At 43.3% G+C, this 22,173-nt stretch overlaps 1 protein-coding gene across 4 annotated transcripts in view; it reads right to left on the bottom strand.

Moving 5' to 3' along the window:
• The window catches only part of CTNND2 (catenin delta 2), a 641,466-nt gene that overhangs the window by 266,616 nt on the left and 352,677 nt on the right, over positions 1–22,173 (bottom strand). For 3 of the 4 annotated variants that reach the window (XM_064705500.1, XM_064705501.1, XM_064705502.1), the window contains 2 exons: positions 10,648–10,820; positions 1,307–1,874 (listed from right to left, as the gene is read on the bottom strand). In XM_064705500.1, the coding sequence (XP_064561570.1) occupies positions 1,307–1,874; positions 10,648–10,820 (741 nt within the window). The remainder of the gene's footprint in view (positions 1–1,306; positions 1,875–10,647; positions 10,821–22,173) is intronic. The other variant, XM_064705503.1, reaches the window with a different exon arrangement.

Below are 22,173 nucleotides of genomic sequence, written 5' to 3'. Positions count from 1 at the left end.
ATAAAACTACCTAAAATACAAAGTGTGTGGCAATCCTAAATTTCCACTGTACAAAGGCAGTATTTAATACTTGTGGCCAACAGTGTAATGGACTATAGCAAGAAAAAGTTGTATTAATATAAATGGTAAATAAACCACTTAATGTTCTGAGACTCAGTATTTGCCAACAGGCTTGATACAAGCATCCCGAGATCTTGAATTTCACCTTAATTTAATTATACTGTCACTTATTCTGAAATTAAAATGTGGTGTTATATATACATAAAGATACAAAATTCTAAAATTCCTGCCCTTTAAATATGAAAAAAAAATCCAGCAAATAGTTCTTACAAGGAGATAGATCAAAACAGTATTTTATTATTAGTTAATTCCATCTGTGTGTTTAGACACAGGAATTATATAGGATGCTGACAACAGCTGGAGTGGGGGAGGGGAGGTGGGTGAGAGGAGAAAGGGGGGTGAGGTCCTCACTCCAGTAAGAGACTTGTATACCTGACTGATAAACTCAGCCTAACTTCTTCATGTATCCTATTTATCTTCAAATCTATTTATGTCACACAAGAGAACATATGAGCATAGCAGCTGTTACTATAGCAATGAAACTGAAAATTTTGAGAACACAAAAAACCCACCCCTGAAGGATGCTCAGTTTAGCAAAGAGATGGTTTAGAGAACAGCGCACCAGTATCTCACTTCTTGGATCTGCTCAAAGTCTGCGTTTACAGAGACATGAAATCAGCTGTAACAGCCTGTTCCCCAAAGAGCACTCGGAGCCAAATCACCGCTACCTCTTACTCGGCACGACTCGGTACACGGGGAGTTCCTGCTAAGTAACCCCAAACTTGTCAAGTACGCCTGAGCCGCCTGTAAATCCGGGGAAAAGCGATTCCCTGCAAAAGGCTCAGAGGTTCTGATGGCGGCAGAGAAGAGATTCGCCATAGTAACAAACCCCCCACCCGCACCGCGGGTCACAGCGGGGAGCGCGGCGAGCCCCGCACCCCCGGCCGCACGCACACCTGCTCGGCGCCGGGAGGGCGGCACGGGCCGGGACAACTCAGGTACTTCCCTCCAGCAGCGGCAGGCAGCCTCCCCGAGCACGGCCCGCGATGAAACCCACCCGCAATTCCCCCAAGTGCCGTTCTCCTGTCAAACGCCCCCCGCTCCCTCCCTCCCGTTCCCGGCCGGCGGCCCTGCCCCCCTGCCTCACGCCGTCCCTCGCCCCTCGCCGCCTCCCTCCACGGACGCGCCGGCCCCGCGCAGCCCCGGCCCCGCCGCGGACCCGAGGCGCTGCCGGCCGCGGTTTTACCTGCGAGGGAGCCGGGTCTCTGCAGGGTGGCGGTGGCGTACAGCTCCTGGGAGTGCTTGCTGTACTGATCGGCAGCGTGAACAAGCCGCTTGGTAGGCGACAGGGTGGCGTAAGTGCCGATGGTGGAGCTTAACTGGTGGATAGGAGAGGAGGAAATGTTAGACTGGACGGTGGGCGGGGAGGTCACTCGGATGGGGGACGGCGACAGTCCCGCCGAGGAGACGACGATGTTGATGGGCGAGCTGGTGCTGTAGGACTTGGCCAGGCGGCTGGGGGACTGCTTCGGGGAGGAGAGGCGCTGCGCGGTGGCGTAGGCGGCGCCCTCGGCGGCGGAGCCGGCCCGCGGCAGCTTGGTGGGGGAGCCGCCGGGCTGGGCGGGCAGCGGGGAGCTCACCCGCTGCGCCGGCAGCGTGGAGCTGGCGTAGTAGAGCGCGGCGGCGTGCTGGGGCTCGGGCAGGTGGAAGGCGCTGCCGTGGCTGGGCGCGAAGGGCTCCCGCGGCTGCGGGGCGGCGGGCGGCGGCGGCGGCTCCGGGCCGCCCGGGTGGGCGCCGCGGCCCCCCGGGCCCTGCTGCGGAAAGGAAAGGCAGAGGCGTCAGCGGGCGCCCGGCTCCCCCGGCCCTGCGCGGGGCGGTGCGGGCCCGCCGGCCGGAGCAGCCCCCTCGCTGACCTCGGACCAGGCCGGCACCCGGCGCCCGCGGGATTACGGGAGTCGGTAATCTGCTAAAGCATTCCCGGCCTTTCAGGGAAAAAAACAGCCGCCGGCTCGGCCCGAGAGGTGTGGAAACTCCCCCCGACGGCTGAAGCCGGCACCCGGCCGTGGGGCACAGCGCTCCGGGGCGCCGGCTCCGGAATGCGCTCGCCTGCCAATCCCTAAATGAGGCAGGGTTTAGTCCCGGGTCAAATACTTACGTACGTACATACACACAGATAAATACACCCGCACCCCTTTATTCTGCATACATTAGAGAAGAGCGGCCGAAGCCTCGGAAAAGCCTTTAATCGAGTAACTTTCCTCGGTTTCCAGCAACCTGTGTCCCTAACGAGGAGAAGCACCGCACCGGGAGCTCGCTGCTCCCCGCGGCCCGAACCTGTGTGAAGGGACAGAGGGAGGGGAAGCCCGGGCCGGTGCACGCCGAGCCGCCCTGGCAGCGCAGCACAGCACGGCACGGCTCGGCACAGCGAGCGTCCGCCTCGCACTCAGTTACGCGGCACGAAGGGGGCGGGGGGTACGGGAGGAGCTGCCGGGGCCGGGCGCTTCCCTGGGCCGCATCCAGTGGGGAATCTGCATAGAGGAGGGAGAGAGCTCCCTGCGCCGACCCGCTGGCCGCCGGCAAGGCAGCGCTGAGCTCCCTCTAAGACCAGTAATTGAGGGGGGCTGGGATGAGGGAGCGAGAGAAAATCCTCGGGAGATACTGCCTATGAGAAATTTCGGTTCTGTGCCTGAGCCGCTTCTGAAGCCGCAGAGGATGGAGCTTGCCCTTACACACAGGCGGCTCCCCCTTTTTTTTATCGGGGATCTTAGGCTCAAGAGATCATCTGTGAGTCTGGTAACATTAAAATCCTCTCATAACTGCACCCCGCAGTGAGGGAGAGCTCAGCGCTCTGTTGGAAGATGTGCTGTTAGATTCAGATACTGGGTTTTTTCTGGTTAGGCAGGGGATTTACTTGAACCTCAGAAAGTGCTCTGGATCCTCACAGTTGACAGCATAGTTTGAATCGGTCTGACCGATGCTTTGCCCGAACACATGCACACGCCTCTCAGCTACTGATTTCCTTAGCCAGAAGAAGCTTTAAAATGTGAATGATGAATTTTGTGACTCAATTCAAAGAGGTGTTGTGAATGCCAACAGCAGCATTGTTATATATTGAATAGCAATGTGATTTTCCAGTAGCATCCTACAAAAAAACAAGTGGGCAAAAGCACCATGTTCCTGGTATGAAATTTGATTTGTTTGCACTAGGATACTCAATAAAGGATTTGGTCAGGAACAGAGGACAGCATAACTCATCTCAGCAGAAAATAAACAATATTAAAAATGCCAGAAATCTGTACTTCTTCCTATGTACACCCACTGGAAATGTTTGTGGGTTTTTTTTTTACTTTTGGAGCCTGCCCTTCATCTTAAACGCTTTCTGTCTGGAGGAAGAATATGTATTTCCTAGACAGAGACAAGAAACGAGGCTTTGGAGAAGCTCCTCCTGGAGCTTTGCTCCCAGTTGCTAGTGGCATGGAAGAAGCTACCAGCATTGACACTGCTCAGGCTTCTTCAGAGAGCACTGCCATAGCCAAACCTCCCTGGCTGTGCAGCGCACAGAGCAATGGCTTTACACATAAATGAAACATAAACTGTCCCACTCCAGGTGCTCTGTATGGTGACTGCCAGGTGAGCAAGGGGCTCACAGATGGAAGTAGCTGCTCTCTTTTGAGCTGGACTATTGGGATTGCAGCAGCGAGTGACAAACACCACAGCTTCAAGTACAAGTCTTGACATTCTCAAAAATGGTCAACAAGCTCAAGTTGCTCACTTGAAAGGCTCCTAACAAAAACCAAGAAGGAAAACTGTGGGAACACCAGCAAACTTTTCAAAGCTACTTTCACACTGAGCTACTTACCATATATGCTTTAAAGTGGAAAGAAGGACTAATCTTCAGCTGACTGTCCAATAATGTATTTGACAGGAGTACAGTTTTCATTTTCCAGGTTTAGACTATATGGTAACAACTTTCATTAGACAAAAAAAAAGGTCGATATGATTTAAGACAACATGGGCAGAGCAAATTTTGCACTTAACAAAATGTCATTCAAACTAGCTACATTATCAATTGATATTTGTTAATAAATTTTACCTTTTGGACTGTTAAGTGACATAATAATAATAATTTTCTAATAAACAGTGCTCCAAAATACAGTCTTTTGCAATGTTACCAGTGCACCAATTACTTCTTCAACACACTGGTAACTTTAACAGTTTGCTGTTGATGCTAAAGGTTTTAGGCAAGTACTGTCATCATGTATACAAAATTTCTTTTACTAATCTACTTCTACACTGCTTAATGTGTCAAGGATTTACAGTAATTAATTTCAAGTAAATCAGTATTATCCCATATTCCTAATAAATCTCTATAAAGCTGTGAGCATTCTGCAAGCACTAATTCAAAAAATACCCAAAAATCCTATTTCCTGATGATTTGTTATAGGGAACAAGGTGTAGTGGTGAGACACAATAATTAAATGCTTAATTAAAAATGCAGTGTATATAGCTTCCTAAAAAGCTAAGCATGTGCTCTGTGTGAAGGAGAGAACTTATGGATGAACAGATTGCAATGAAAACACTAGCATGCAGTATTTTCTAGGATGTGACTAATCTCAGACCTGTCTTAAATGTACCATGAGGTTCTTAGGTTTTTTCAAAGGGCCAAGTGTGCAGTAACATTCTCCACACATCTTTTCAGAGACAAAATGCGGTTTAGTTTTTCATTGTGTTTCTCCCTGTCTCTGGCTTAAGACAGACACAAAGACACATCATTGTTCACCCTGCAACGTGACATACTTTGTATGGAAGAATAAAATACAGTGGTATTTTTCCCTTATTTTTTCCATTTATCCATTATTTTTGTCAACCTGATAACAAAACTGTGTTTAAGCTAATAAACTAAGAGCAAATTTGCTTCTCAGTAATTATATTCTCTGCCATCATCCTATTTCATACATGTGAATAAAAATCAAGGACTTTCTTACTACAGCCCTATGAATATCTATTCCAAGACACAGGGGTTTCATTTCCCTGGCATCCCAACGAAAAGTAGCCTAGCTTATTTCGATTCAATATATGGATTCTGGTATATCCTTTTTAGAAACAGGAATGTGTGAAAAAAACATGAGAACATTAACACAGCTATAAAAATATTTTCTTTCCCATTTAATGTTACTAAGAAGATCATTTTCTACTGATTCAAAACAGTATCTTTAGAGCTTCATACAGAAAATTACTGGGGGTATCCAGTTAGGTTATAGGAGACTAGAGAACAGTCTAACTGTTGTTTGCCTGTTCATTCAAGCATTTAATGCCCAGAATTCCAGGAAATTAGTTTTTTGGGGGTTGGGTTTTTTTGTGGTTTTTTTGGTCGTTTGGTTGTTCTTGTGTGGGGATTCTTTTGTTGTTGTTTGGCTTTTTTGGTTTGTTTTTTTGTTTGTTTGTTTGTTTGTTTTTACAATCCAATTGACAACTTAAATTGGAACTTTACCCAAGAAAGAGTAAATAAAAGACTGCAATGTAAGATTTCTGTTCTATAGAGTAGAATTGAGAGGGCCAAATAACTGTGTTGACTTATTTATTCTGCAGAAAATTTTTCATGGATAAGGAATTACAAAATGGCTAGACAGCTTTAAGTGAAACTTTGGGGTCAGCTGCTAATATGAATCAGTGTATTGATTCTTGGAGATTGCTCCCAGAGGTTTGAGTAAGTCTGCATGCCCATCTTAGGTCTGGATGAACTTTAGTTTAGCAGTAAATACCAGTGCCAGTTTTTAGCTCATTTTTCTCTCTGGATCTCTTTGCCTTTATAAATCTCAAACAAGTCACATCTGATGAATACTAACATAGTCATATACAGTGCACCGTGGTCCCTGAGGAGACCCTTTCTCTTGATTTTAGGGAGCATTTTCCAAGTTGTGTAGAAAACCTCCCTCCAGGCCCCTTTGGCTTTTAACTATTGGTGTGTGTTGGTAGCTTTAGGCAGAAAAAATGTTCATCCTGACCAGGGTTTTCTAGAGACATTCCACAGGTGCATCTCCATTTCACAGTCTCAGTGATGCTCTGAGCTTTTTCAGAGACTGCTAGACTTGCCAGTCTGTTGAGGGCTCCTTTTTTCCTGTAAGCCCAAAGAACCTTCCACAAGGCTTCACTCAAGGCATCACTCTGCTGTGGTCCAATGCCTCAATCAACACTCTTACAAAGAGAAGAAGAGGGCATGGAAATTGCATAACTTTCTCTAGGCTTGGAATGCACCCTTCAGTCTTTGGCCAGGACCTACAGAAGGGCCTTTCTTTGCAAGACTACTTTAATGTAATTTGTAAGTTCCTGACCTGACTAGAAAGATTCTACCTATGTTCAAATGCTTTTATACAAAAACAGATGCTAGACTATACCTCTGGATCCCTCAAATATGGCCTATTCCATCTCTTTCTCCTGATTTTGTTCCATCGTTCCATTCCAAAATTCCAACACTATTAGGAAAATTTGTCAGCATACCAGGATCCTGCTCTCAAAGGTCATATATATAGATAAAGGTAGGTAATTTTAGTCTTCTACATCCACAAACAGAATGGTGTGAGACATTCTCAAAGTGTCCAGAGGTGGTCCATCTCTGGTTTTAAAGCAGCAGTGAATGCTACAGTCATTACCTACGGCAGAATCAAAGCAGCATTGCAGATTTCCACTGCCATAATCTCTACTAGGGAATTGTTTTCTGAGTGCTGTAATAGGAGTAATCTGTTTTAAGATTTCATCTTGTTTCCTTTATGACAGAAAAACTCTTAGGTTTATATTTGGAATTTGGTTTTAAACACATTGGCATTGGCCATACCTACCAGAAGGGAAATATTTATTTTAGCTTTCGTCTGGGTAGGTTATCACTCAACCTGTTACCTTGTGGCCAGTACACAGATTCTGCTTAAAAACTTAATGCATTCTAGCACTCATTTGCTAGTGAGGTGTGGTGGTCTGACAAACTTGTTTCTAGGGAAAAGGAGACAAGTTAGAACACTAACTGTAAAATGTGTTTTCAAGACTTTTTAATCACCTTTAATTTCCATATACTTTTTTGATTTTAAGGTTTTCCAATTCCGTGCCAGCTTATTCAGTCCAAAAGCATCAGGTGCACAGGATACTGCAACACAGTAGGGATTTACTTGTGTTGCAGCCACAGCCTCTGAAAAGACTTAACATTACCAACAGCTAAACAAGTCCTCATCCAGAACGTAAACTTCCTTTCCTGTCCCCTTGCAAACACATGGCAGAGCATGCAGAAAACTACTCTATTTACTACACGCTGTACTTTATACTCCTTTGATATCTCTTCATCATAAGATGATCATTCTCCAAGTTGCACTGAACCTGGTTGGACACCGAGTTTGAAAAGCAGTTTTCAGTGGGGAAGCAGAGTAACTCCCTGCCAGAGGAGCAGTTTTTGCTAAGAAATGTGTCCCGGTAGTATTTAGAAGATAAAAGTTTTATGTTCAAAAGTAGGAAAAGCACTGGAAAAACTCTATGATCTATACTGAACTCCACCAAATTGACAAAAATGTTAGATTGCACTTTGCAACACTATACAGGAAGTCCCAAGACTAATTAGTTTCTCTTTTTTATACAATTCCATTTTCACAAATTGTTCTTGCTGTCACAGCTGGCCTTGGGACTATTTACATTTTTTTTTGCAAGCATTTGGACTATCATTCATGTTGAGAGATAGCTATATTCCTTGCACAAATACCAAAGGAAATTATCACTATCTGAGAAGCTTCAGCTCCTGAGGCTTATTTTAATTATAATAGGTAGAGCAAAACAATTCTTAGGATTGACTTTTTTTTCCCCCTGTAATTGTGGGATCAGCAATGGTTATATTCAGAATTTTTAAATTTTTAAATTTTGAATTTTCCTGTTCCTGCTTACCTCTTTTTAAAGCCCTTTTGCATACTTTTAATGGTATTAATTAATAGTTTATGTGGCAGTTTGTTAGTACTTTCAAAATATATATAAATTCATCTGAAGTTGTCAGGCATCTTTTGCAGCATCATGATGTGAAAAAATATTAAGTTCTCTGAATTATTTTCCTGCAGGAATATCTATCCTACAATGTGTATGAAAATAAAAAGAACATCTATTTTCTGTCCTCTCATACCAAGAAAAAACAAAGGATAGGGAATGTTGCCTTACTAACTACCTTTCTGAAGGAAACCAGTTCTCTCTGAAGTGATGGTTCATGAGAGCTTCTCAAATCTAAGCAATGTCTGATCAGTGTAATTCCAATGAAAAAAAATCTAGGTCATTAATTTTTCCCCTTCCATAAATTCATCTTTTTCTATCAATGAGTATAATAGAATTTACATTAGGAATATATCTGTTTCTAACCTTTACAAATCTGCATGATTTTCCTTCCTGCCTTTAAAAAAAAAAAAGACTCTTTATCCTTCCCCTCTCACTTTTACTTTGTTTCTGTTTCTGTTGCTCCCATAACCTGCTCCATTTCCATCATCTTATTTTCCCAGCCTCTTTAAAGACTGCATCACAGTCTTTCAGGGTAAGCCCCAGGGTAAGATGCTTTTCAAAAAGCAGAACTCCAGATGATGCTATTTTCCACAAGATGCACCTGGAGAAGCTGGCAGCCCATGGCACGGCTGGGTGCACTCTTCACTAGGTAAAAACGTGGCTGGGTGGCTGGGCCTAGGGAATGGTGGTGAAAGGTTGGTGTGGCATCAAGGGCATTGCCTGCCACAAGTGGAATTCCCCAGGGATCTCTGTTTGGTATCTTTAACAATGACCTGGACAAGGGGATGGAGTACACCCTCAACCAGTTTGCCAAAATAAACCAAGCTGGCTGGGAGTGTTGATGTGCTGGAGGGTAAGGCAGGCTCTGCAGAGGGATCTGGGCAGGCAGGATCGATGGGCCAGGGCCAGCTGCACGAGGTTCAACAAGGCGAAGTGCCATGTCCTGTGCCAGGCCACAACAGCCTCATGCAGCTCCACAACATGGGGGAAGAGTGGCAGGGAAGTTGCCCGTGGAAAAGGACATGGGGGCACTGATACAGGCAACTGAACATGAGCCATTATAAGCCCAGGTTGCCAAGAAGGCCAAGGGCATCCTGGCCTGGAGCAGCGATAGTGTGGGCAGCAGGAGCAGGGCAGGATCATCATCCTGCACTCAGCACTGCTGAGGCCACACCTCAGATCCTGTGTCCAGCTTTGGATCTCTCAATGCAAGAAAGACATTGAGGTGCTGGAGCTTGTCCAGAGAAGGGCAGCAGAGCTGGTGAAGGGTCTGGAGCAGCTGAGGGAGCTGGGGTTGTTCAGCCTGGAGGAAGAGAGGCTCAGGGGAGACCTCATTGCTCTCTACACCTGCCAGAAAGGAGACTGTAGCTAGGTGGAGGTCAGTCCCTCTTCCCAGGCAACCACCAACAGGACAAGAGGACACGGTCTGAAGCTGCACCAGGTGAGGTTCAGGTTGGACATCAGGAAGAATTTTTTTCACTGAAAGGGTTGTCAAGTCACCATCCCTGAGGGTCTGTGGCACTTGGGGACATGATTCACTGATGGCCACTGCTGGGTTAGTGTTTGGACTCTGTTCTTACCTACACAATTTGAAATTTAATTTAACTGTGCTTTATTTTATTTTTCAGTCTTAGGGAATAGAGAGCTTTTCTGAGAAAATTGAGAGAATAGAATATTGTATGTCTCTCAGCATCTCACAAACTGTGCAATGACTCTAATACTTGAAATCTCTTAGCAATTTTAGGCTTTGAAATTCAAATAGCTACTCTCTTCTACAGAATCCTGAGCTGCAAAATTTCCTGATGATCTGCTTTGCTAGGATGGTTAGCATCTAAACAGAGAAAATAACCAGTGCTGACCGACACAACCCAGTTAGACTTTTAAGTACAGAAGCATGAACACATCTTGTCTAAAAGTGAAGCTTAACTTTCTCCTGAGAGGCTTTGATGTCACAGTGAAAAGCACAGAAGGTGAGAGGGTTACATGTCAGAGCCAGGAGAGATGGTTTAAACGGGCAGAGGGATTTACAAAGTTTTCATGTATATCTGAGACAATCTTTCAAAATGTTTCAAAAGTAAAGGCGACAGTCCTACAATATGTAGTGAAAAAACTGTTTCCTACACTTGAGATGAGGCCATAGCACCATGTGATGCATGGTATCCCAGGCAGGTTTCACATCTGGTGTCAGCCTGGCTTTGTTTGTTTCCTGGCACTTACTGCTTTCAGTAATGTGGCAATGCTGGCAGGTCCTAGACTTTAGGATAGACTCATAATCAGCACAGGCACTGTGAAAACTAAATGCCTGAACATGCTATTATCAAAATATATATATGCAAGCAAGTTAATCTGGTATGCAGATCTCCTTGTTAATCAGGATTACTTTATCACTATGCAAGTCAACCCACCAGAGATTTACAAAAATCAAGATGGCAACTCCACCCTGCTGCAGGTGTGTTGAACAAGACAGAAAGTAAAGGCAGAAATCCAGGTGTGGGAAGCAGCAAACAGCTCTTTCCTGGGAGCTCCTCCACACAATTTCAGGAGTGAGAGACCACAGTTGCTTAGGACACATACCTGGCTGTAGCTCTGGATGGCACCTCTGGCCTGACTGCTGCGGGACGGGAGCTGGGCAGAAGCTGTTTCACCCAGGGCGAGGGTCTGGTTGCTGTGGTAGCTGGCTGAGTACTGGAAGGATCCTTCAGGTTTGGAATTGAGCTGGAGTGCACTCTGGGAGAGGAGGCTGGGCCCTGTGGGGACAGGATTTGAGAGCAGTCAGAAAGCCTCAGTGAAAGAGCATACCTGCATTATCTGTCAAGTGAGTCTTGAAATTATCAGATGTATCTGGCTTCAGATTTTCAGAATTTGACTTTTCAGTAAGTAAAATGCATGCATTATGTTGTTTCCTTACCACTCAGTCATCATGTTCAAACAACAGACCACATTGCTTTCTTTGTAAGAAATGTATCATTTTGACTGGTGAAGAAATTCTATGCCTGAACAAATCCAACCATACTATTTGGTAGAGAACTCCTGCTTTTCAACTCAGAATAGCTGATGAGGGTTTTTCCCCCTAAGGATAAGCCTTGTTTATTTCTCTTAATTATATCCAGTCATTCTGCCTGGGAAATGCTAACTTGTCCCTCCCTGAGCCCCCAGCACATTAGATCTATTGATTACTGCCACTGTCCTGTACACAGAGTGATGTAATACTTTGGTGCCTGTAGGGATGGATGGCAGCCTTTAAAATATTAATTGCTCTTCTCATCGTGCAGGAAACACCCTGATCTCAGTGAATCTTTGATAACTATTTTTCAGCTATCTTATCTTCCCCACAACAGCACTGCATAGCAGGAGAGCCAAGTACAGGCAGTGAGCCTGAACTGGGGCTGCCAGACTGAAGGGCATGTCAGGACCATGAACACTTTCCACAGTTATTTAGTAGCTCTGTGAAACTAAAACATATCCTAATCTTCATTAGGTTCACCTGAAAGTGATTTAGCTTACCACATGCACATAGCAAATTTTCCAATTTTTCCACATAGGAATCAAGTGCACCTGCAGCAAATTTGAAGATGACACCAAGCTGAGTGGTGCAGTTGCCACACCTGAAGGATGGGATAGCATCCAGAGGGACCTGGACAAGCTTGAGAAGTGGGTGCATGGGAATCTCATGATGTTTAACAAGAACAAGTGCAAGGTGCTGCTCCTGGATCAGGGTAAATCCTGGTATCAACCCAGGCTGGGGGATGAACAGATCCAGAGCAGCCCTGCCAAGAAGGACTTTGGGGTGCTGGAGAGGCTGGACATGACCCAGCCATGGGCACTCACAGCCCAGAGAGCCAAACGTGTCCTGGGCTGCAGCCAAAGCAGCGTGGCCAGCAGTGAGGGAGGGGATTCTGGCCCTCTGCTCTGCTCTGGTGACATCCCACCTGCAGGGCTGCACCCAGCTCTGGGCATCCCAGCACAGGAAGAACATCTGTTGGAGCAAGTCCAGAGTACGGCCACTAAGTTAGATGGAGCACCTCTCCTATGATGAAAGGCTAAGAGAATTGGGATTGTTCAGTCTGGAAAAGTAAAGGGTTTAGGGCGACCTAACTGTGGGCTTCCAACCACCTGAAGGGCACCTACAAGAAAGATGGAGAGAGACTTTTTATAAGGGCATGTAGTGGCAGCACAATGGCTTCACATTGACAGAGTAGCTTTAAATTAGCTGTTAGGAAGAAAATCTTCGCTGTGGTGGTGAGGCAATGGCACAAGTTGTTCAGAGAAGATGTGGATAACTCATCTCTGTAAGGGTTCAAGGCCAGGTGGGGTGGAGCCCTGAGCAACCCAGTCTAAATGGAGATGTCCCGATCCACAGCTGTGGGGTTGGAACTAGATGAGCCTAAAGATTCTCTCTGACCCAAGCCATTCTGTCATTCTACACACAGAGAGCTACATTAAAGAATACACACTTAATCCTCTCTCTGTCTTCACTGATATCAGTCTCTTTCAGTGTCTGGGCCCAGGAAGTGAAATACAAGAGGAGGAAAAAGGGTTGTACCTTGGCCATTGCACAGGTTACCTTCAACCCAACAGCTGTCATGTGTAGCACACTCAGTGGCTCCACAGGGATGACAGGTTCATCCTTTGGTTAGCACTAACAAGCTCGTGAGAGCACAGAAGGTGACACAAGCCTTAAGAGATGTGAAATGATTACAATGATTTTGCTCCTACAGAACATGTGGTAAGTTCAGTTTTAAACAGACTCACAATGGAAAAATTCCAATGAATTTACCAGAAATAACATCCAGTACATTCCTGATACAAAGGCAGTTTCTATGACCTTTAAATCTTTGCTATGAGGATGTAAAGCTGTTCCAAAATGATTTCCACTTAGAAAACATGCAAACAACCCCACCCCCGAATTACACAGAGAGTATTTTTTCCTCTAGCCCATTTCTCAGAAATGGCAGAACCATTAGAACTGCTATTTTCCAAATCCAACCTGGACTGCTCATATTATAAACAAATTGTAGTAGGCTATGTAAAGAAGAAGTGCTCCCATCTAAATGCAGACTGGGATTTTGACACTATTTTACACATCAACACAATTTATACTGCAAAATCAATGGCATTCATCAGAACATTTGACATACAGGACAAATTGAGAACGTAAGTTCTGGTCCCTGGATTTTCCTTACAAGTACAGAAGGAGGTAGAGCCCTGTGTATGCTGTGAGGCCAGTAAAAATGTATCACATCCACAAGAAAGCTAAATTTAATCCTCTATGGGTAAGGCTTATAAATCCAGCCTTTGGTATTTTCCATTCCCTGGCTCTGCAAATAGGGTTTATTTAGCGTTTTCCATTTAACTGGTTTTGTCGCAAAATTTCTTCTTTATTAAAGAAATACTTTCACTTTTTTTTTTTTTTTTTATTTTAAGACCATAAAGAAAATACATGCTTAGTTCTAAAAAGATCTGTAGGGTTTATTTCAATCTCTTGGATTTTGAATTTTCACTGATAATTTTTCTGTGATCAAGTGATGAACAAGATCAAGTTTAGAAATTTCACAAAGGCATAAGTTTCCCATGAGAAGCCAAAGTTGCAAGAAGAAAGAAATTTTTTGTGCATGAAAGTGTTTGTACTCATTCTGAAAGTAATTATGCTGTGACATTTCTAAAGCTTAAATAATGATTAAACTATCACATGCTATGAATGCAATATGTTTAAATTTTCATTGCATCTGGCTTTCAAGTGCTGCTTTCATATTACTGTGGCTCACTAGGGGATTTACATTGCCAGCTAGAAACACATACATGGGTTCCCTGCACCACTTAGTTTAAACACTTCCATGCACTTAAAGAAACTTATCCAACCTCTTAAAAAAAGAATGTTAAAAGTTTGGCACACATAGTTTGAAGTTCACTAAAATACTGGTTTTATTTAGCAGTTTTTATTTTTTACCTTAACAAGCAGTAATGAACAATTAAAATGAACATACATTTCAATAATTACAAAGTAATTTCAGAGAGACAGATATATATTTTAAATAAGCCTAGAATTTTAAATAAGTCCAAGCAAGTGTAGAATAGAGTAGTGGTTGCTCAGCTGTAAATAGCAAAGCCCTAAATCAAGCATACAAACTAGAAGATACATTTGAGATCAATTGAAATGACCATGAGAAAACACGAGTTTGTTTTTTAGGGACTACAAGCAGTCCTCCCTTGTCTGATAGGGAAAAGATGGATTGCTTTTCTCATTAACATTCTTGAGATTTCAATCTGAAGGTAAAACCAAACCTTCTAAAGAGCCTGCAGTTCACTCAGAAGAGAAGTTTGTGTCCTGTACACTGATGGCTCTTGACAACAATCTACCATTTCTTCCAGGCTAGAATTTAAACTCTGTTCATCTAACTGTTTTTCATTTGCTTTCAGAAGAGTTAAGGCAGCTGGAAATTCTCAATTTTCAGCTATGCACTTGAAATCACTAGTTAACTGCTAGCACAATTCAGTCTTACTGGTTCCTTTAATGAGACATAATTACTGCAATTGTTCCATTTAAAACAAACACTTTGGGCTTCATAAGATTTGGTGTAGCAGATATCAATGATCTGTAGTATTGCTTTAAAATTTTGTACTGTTTGGTTTCCATTTGAGTCAATGGGGAAGACATAAATACCTGTCCTCCCTTATGCTTTCACTACCACATTAAAAAAAAAAATCCTTGTGAAAGAATATTGATGTTGGATTATTCAGGGTTGATAGTACCAATTTTTCACTGATTAAATTTGTGCCACTCTCCTCCTTTATTGAAATGGTAGAGGTAAGAGTGAAAATTCAGGAAACTGAGTCAGAGCCATCACACTACAAGAGACACCTCTGTGGACTGACCTCAAATGATGGAGCAGGGTAGAGCAATCAACTCTTTAACTTGTCTCCAGTTTGGAGGACAGATACTGCAGACAATACCTTCCTCTTCCTCTTATCCTTGAGCAGAGCAGTGTGCAAGCCTCCCTAGGCTGCTGCCCTCGGCCTCTGTAACCCAGCTCAGAAAGGAGCTGGCAGGAGAGGGAGAGGGTGGTGTCTTGCTTGGGACACAAAGTGCACTTAAGTGGGGGAAAGCTGCTGGAGCACAGAGAAGACCAGGCAAGAAAAGAGAAGATGTAGATGGAGGATATGCTTACATCAGGGAGACAACCCACAAAGAAACGTCAGAGGTGATGGAGAGCAGAGGACTTTTCTAGGATCAGAGAAGGGAAACAGGAATTTCTTCTGTGGTTTGGAAGCCCAGGAACTGGCAGGCACTGACAGAGTTGGAGGAAAATGTCTCTCTCATTCAGGCCGTGAGGAGAGGGGGCTTTGTGTGAAGCCCTTTCCCTTAGTTTATATTACCCACCCCTCTTGCTGCCAGTTATGCTGGTTATTACAAGGTTATTTTTTTTTATTTCAAAACTTCCTAGTTTCAGAGATGTGGAGGACCTGAGTGTACCTTGCACACCTCAAGCCAAATGGACAAGAGGAGCAGAGGCAGTGCCCTCTTACTAAAGAGAGCAGCACTGAAGCCCATATTTGCCATCTTCCTGCCACACTGCATTTGCCCAAGCAGTCTGACCTTGCACCGACCAGCCTGGTTCTGGGCACGGGGAATTCTGCATTGGCCATCAGTGTAACCTGGTGAGCTCCAGGCTCAGACAAACCACAGCAGAGGGAGCTTCCACAGCAGCTGCCTGCTGCTGCCACGGGGAACTGGGGGAAGCAGGAGGCCAGGGTTGCAGGATGAGCCCCATGGCACAGCTGGGGCAGAGTGTGCCCCCTGGCTGGGAGGGACAGGGATCTGCACTGGCAGGATTCCTGCAGGGGCCACTGCTTTTCCTTCTGAAAACACCATGCACAATGCTGCAACAAGGTGCAGTGTAGCTATTTAAAAACCAAACTAAGGAAGTGAGTGGTCTTAAATGATGAGACTATTATTAATTCAAGGACCTCACAGTAGGAGTTGATTACGGGAAGCAAGTGATGCAAAGAACCCAGGCTACTATTATAATTCATGACTGGGTCAAAAGTGAACAAAAAAAATGAAATTATGAAAACATTTGTCTTTTTAATTTTCAAGAGCAATATTTTCTTTGAAAATAAAATATCTTGCCTGTCATTTCTGCTCTTTTCAGACCATGTCCTCTTCCTTCTTACATCATTCAGAGTAAAAAAAGCAAAAATCAAACCAAGGAAACAAAATCACAACCTAAAAGTTTAATTTTTAGTTTATGTTTAAATAAATTATTCTTAAATGGAAAGTGTTTGCAAGCAAAACTATTTTAAATAGCAGAAAAACAAAATACTAAGAAACTTCCCAGTACCTGCTTATACTGTTCCAGCTAAAAAAAAAAAACAAAAAAACAATCAAACCAAAACCAACAAAGACCAAAGTGCATCAACACACTGACTTTTGATTCAATGAAAAGTCATTAATGCTGACTGAAGCTTCATTGAGAGATTACAAAAAATAGGCATCAGCACCAAGAGTTGTTGAAAAGACAGGAATCTTGTTTGGGAGTCAGAGCTGGTGAGTCATTAAATGTTTTCTTCCCTTTCACTGTAGGGTAAGAACTTGTCTAGTGACCACACAAGTAGCAGAGCTCATCTGAATCATACCCCATGGTGGTCATAAGCAGAAGAGTATCTCATATAAGAAAGCCAGTAGGAACTTGGGCTCCAAGGAGCTTACCAGTGTCAGAAGATAAGCAATTTTCTAAGTGCTGAGAGATTAATTCAGTACACTGACACTGATTTGAGATGGGGGGGAATGAAGCTCATCCTATTAAATTTGTAATATTTCTAATACTACCAGATCACAAGTGAGATTTTAAAAACAAACACATTATGAAATCATAGAATTGTTAAGGTTGAAAAAGACTCCAGGATCATAGAATCCAACCTTTGACTGAACATCACTTTATCTAACTAAACCACAGCACTAAATGCAACCTCCAGTTGTTTCTTGAACACTTCCAGGGATCGTGACTCCATCACCTCCCTGCAAAGCTTCTTCCAATGCTTAACCACTCCTTCAGTGAAAATAATTCTTCCTGATGTCCAACCTGAACCTCACCTGGTGCAGCTTGAGACCGTTTCCATTTGTCCTGTTGGTGGTTGCCTGGGAAGAGGGACTGACCTCCACCTAGCTACAGTCTCCTTTCTTGCAGGTGTAGAGAGCAATGAGGTCTCCCCTGAGCCTCTCTTCCTCCAGGCTAAACAACCCCAGCTCCCTCAGCTGCTCCAGACCCTTCACCTGCTCTGCTGTCCTTCTCTGGACAAGCTCCAGCACCTCAATGTCTTTCTTGCATTGAGAGATCCAAAGCTGGACACAGGATCTGAGGTGTGGCCTCAGCAGTGCTGAGTGCAGGATGATGATCCTGCCCTGCTCCTGCTGCCCACACTATTGCTGCTCCAGGCCAGGATGCCATTGGCCACCTGGACACACTCCTAGATCATGCTCAGCTGTCTACTGCCATGTCCTTTTCCACGGGCAACTTCCCAGCCACTCTTCCCCCATGTTGTGGAGCTGCATGAGGCTGTTGTGGCCTGGCACAGGACGTGGCACTTCGCCTTGTTGAACCTCGTGCAGCTGGCCCTGGCCCATTGATCCTGCCTGCCCAGATCCCTCTGCAGAGCCTGCCTACCCTCCAGCAGATTAACACTCCTGCCCAACTTGTTGTGAACCATGAACTTGCTCAGGGTGCACTCCATCCGCTTGTCCAGATTGTTGATAAAAATATTAAATAGGACTGGCTCCAATCCTGGCCACAACTGACTGGCCACCAAGTGGATGCAGCAACATTCACCACCACTCTTAGGGTCTGGCCGTCATTCCAGTTTTTAACCCAAGTCCAAGCCATAGGCTGCCAGTTTTCCCAGGAGAATGCTGTGGGCAAAAGCTTTTCTGAAGTCCAGGTAGATTAAATCCACAGTCTTTCCCTCATAATCAAAGCAAGTCACCTGGTCATAGAAGGAGATCAGGTTGGTGAACAGGACTTGCCTTTCCTAAACCTGATCCTGACAGGGCCTGATACCCTGCTTGTCCAATATGTGCCATGTGATCACACTCAGGATAATCTGTTCCATAATCTTCCCCAGCACCAAGGTTGGGCTGACAGCCCTGTAGTTCCTCCTTCCAACACTTCTTGTAGACAGGCATCCCATCTGCCAGCCTCCTGTTGTCTGGGACGTCCCTGGTCAACCATCATGGTAACTGATGGTAAATGATGGAGAGCGACTTGGTGAGCTCTGCCAACGCCCTCAGCACCCTCTGGTGAATCCCATCCTGCCCCATACAGACTTGTGATGTCCAAATGGCACAACAGGTCACTCACAACTTCCCTTGCATTGCAGGAAGTCTATTCTGCCCTCCATGCCTGTCGACCAGCTCAGGGTCTGGTTGTTCTGAGGGTAACTGGTCTTTCTGATAAAGACTCAGGCAAAGACGACATTAAATACTTTAGCCTTGTTTCCCCTCCTGCCCAAATCCAATAATGGATGGAGATTTTCCTGAGCCCTCCTTTTGTTGTTAATGTATTTGTATAAACACATTTTATCTTTCACAGCAGTTAACAGATTGAGTTCTAGTGAGCTTTTGCCTTTCTCATTTTCTCTCTGCATGACCAAATGACATCTTTGTAGCCTTCCTGAGTTGCCTACCCCTTCTTCCAAAGGTAATAATCTCTTCTTTTCCACCTAAGTTCCAGAAAAAGCTCCCTCTTCAGCCAGGCTGGACTTCTTCCTCATCAGCTCATCTTATCGCATGTAAGGATGGCCTACTCCTGTGCCATTAAGATTTCCTTCCTAAAGTGTGTCCAGCATAGCAGGACCCCTTTTTTAGTAAGGACAGTTTCCCAAGGGAAAGTCTGATAAGATTTAAGTACAATCAGTACTTGTGATACATATTTAAACTACAGGAGAGCAAGTTAAGGTTGCAGGGGTGTAGATTCAACTCTATTACACACTGAAAGATCTTTACAGTTTTTCTGTCACATTGTAGCACCATTACTGTGTCACAAAGCTAAATAGTCAGATAAATGTGAGTTTCTTGTAAAGGAGGAACTCCCAAAAAGAAACAACAGAAATTGCTCTCTTGGGGATATCAATGATAATCTACCCCTAGTGTCTGCCTGTCAAACATCTGAAAAGTTGCTCCCATTTCCTAATCCTTAGACCACAGTATCTTAGGGAATACTTCAAACATTTTAGCTTCACAGTATCTAACAATTCAAGATATAGCAATAGTATGGTTGATCTCCAAAACAAACAAACAAAACAAATAAAAAGGCTGATTTATGAACATATATTTATGTAGAATTTAGTGTGCAACAAGTATTCAATAATACATTATCTGGTAGTTTTTCCATTATAAAATAAATATCAGATAATGACAAGTTACATACAGCGCTATATTATTGCAAAATAATGGTACGATTAATTCAGTATTCCAAATCTGTGCAATAATTACCTCTGAATTGGCTAAAATAATCACAGTACAAACAACAGAAACATCTACCTAGTCACCCTCTGTGAGGTAATTGCATGTTTGTTACCTGAGTTTTTCATGTGAAGTTACAAACAAAAATAGCAGGCAAGTGAAAGGAGAAGGGTTTTTTCTTCCTGAGATTAAAAGTCTGTTGGCTTCCCGTTTGCTTCTCCAAGTAAGTAGTAAAATGTAGTACTACTATTGTGCTATACATCTCCATTTGGTCAGTCATCTATTACGATGCCAGTTCTAATTGACAAAGGAAATAGACCAAAACGTGCTTGAACGACCATTTAATTAGCTCCCATACCAATTATAAACAACACTTCACTCACCTTCGATCAACTGACAAAAGTAGTAATGATAAATTATAGAGTAAGTGTAAATAAAGTGTTTTTAATTAGTGTAATTAATCACTTCACACATTCTTCAACCTGCTTTGCTCATTTGGATAACAGTTGAAAGAAAAACACCGGCAAAACTCCTTTATTGTCCTTTAAACATTCATTTACAGAGTTAATAGGTTGAGGTGCCTCACATCCCATTGAGAGGAGCCACCTCCTAACTGTCAGGATATGCCTAATTAAGGATCTCAAACACCAAAAAGTCATCACTTACTTGTTTCTTCTGCCTCCCAGGTCATTTAATTTGAGTGCAAAAGATCGATCCCTACCCTACAACCTACTTTTTTGTTAGTTCATTAAAGTGTCTGCACTCCGACTAAGCAGTTGCCAACCCCTCCTAAAGCTGAGTTCTATTTGTTGCCCAGTTTTGCAAAGGAATGGATAATTTAAAAAGAACAGCATAACAAGAGAGAGTTTCTGATGGTAACCTGCTGGTGTCCTTCCACAGTATCTGCTATTGGAGAAGAGGTGATGATAGTTAATGACAAAGTGGACAGACTATTCCTGGTGATACTCAATTCTTTGGCATCTCACTAGTACATCCTGGTTTCTAAGTCCTGCTCCCAGAATTAAACTGCTCCATCTAGAATGAGGAGGGAACTTTCCTTCCAAATCAGAAGGTTAAAGAACACTTATCTGTCTGTTTTAACCCCCTCCGTTGCCCTGTGTCCTATTTTGAGGTCATCTGAAACATTCTTTGAAGAAACTCTCTATTGCCAAGATGATTTAGGATGGTTTTGGAAGTGGAGGAATTGAGTGAGCAGAAGGGAGGGTGGCAAAACACAGTGACAATGCTATATAGGTACAGACCTTCTCCGTTTTCTAGTCTCCAGGGAAGTTGTGAGAAATGCAGAGGCACGGGGCAATAAGGAAAGTCCTTGGGAACTAGATGACAGAACTTTGTGGCAATCATAAAAAGATGACATTTTCTTAACTTGAAAAGGGAGAGATTTAACCAAAGCAAAACTTAAGATCTGCAGTTGGAAACACAACTTGTCAAACAGATTTTGTAGGAAAAGAATGGTTTTCAAGGCACTTGTTAGTCTGACCTCAAATAGGAGATAACAAGCAGCTCTCCTATACCAACAGTAATAAGCATGGCACATGTTCTCCCTCCAAATCTTAGACTAGAACTAGAATAGGCCTAGGAAAATATTTCAACATCTACCTCCTAGTAGATATTAAATATTAAATATATCAGTAGCTTTATATTACTAGAAAAAATGCTAAGGCTGCACAACAGCAAAGGAATTCCATACCCTAGAAATGAAGAAAGTTGAAGGGCAAAAAAAGGCAGGGGGAAGGTAAGAGGGGGGACACCATCTGTATACTTAAAATGAAGAAATAAATGGTAATACTTTAAATGCTTAATCACAAGCAGCTCCCTTGTTATGAACCAAACACATCTCTTTAGATGAGAGGCAGCAAATCTTAAATGGCTACACTGAAAACAAACCTGTTTTACAAAAAAGGAAAGTAATTTATATGCAATGCCATGCTCTACCAGCATTAAGAGGGCTGTGTTCTACCCACAAATACAGAAAAGGTCTTTAGTACTGCAATAGAATGTATTCTTAGGTAGTGGAAAATAGGATTTTGTGGAATGCATTCACAAGAGTAGAAAAAGTTCATTTTTAATCAAGAATTCTATAACTGATACATATATATATATATATATATATATGGAGAAATGATGCAAAAAACTAGGCTGATACCATTATATAAGTGAACAATACAAGGATATTCCTTCTAACTCTCCTTCTGACCTAATTAGTATTGGAAAGAAAGATGAAAAACACTTCACTTCATCAGTAATTGAACTGTAAATAAAAACTAGTTTCATTAGATGCTGATTATCTTATGCTTTTTGCACAAGGTAAAACTTCTGCCAATACTGTAAGAAGAAAACAGGCATCTTCTAGGATTTGAAATAACAAATCTCCACTCCAAGGGATAGCAAAGTACCATAAATGTCCACAAGAAGTAGTAGAAAAGTGTAAGACTTGAAGGGCATAGGAAAAAAAGAAAAGTTTTCATTCCATCCCTGCAGTAAATATTTCTTTTTTGATTCTTGGAAGATTTTTTTTTTAAACCTCATAGAGTAAGGTAACATAGTAAAGCTTCGGTAATCCTGACATGATAGGGTAACTTCAGATAGTATGTATTTTGCTTTTTATACCATATCATGCGTAG

Source organism: Zonotrichia leucophrys, chromosome 2, assembly GCF_028769735.1.
Source record: "Zonotrichia leucophrys gambelii isolate GWCS_2022_RI chromosome 2, RI_Zleu_2.0, whole genome shotgun sequence".
NCBI lineage: Eukaryota > Metazoa > Chordata > Aves > Passeriformes > Passerellidae > Zonotrichia > Zonotrichia leucophrys.
This window is presented reverse-complemented; position numbering and strand designations above follow the sequence as displayed.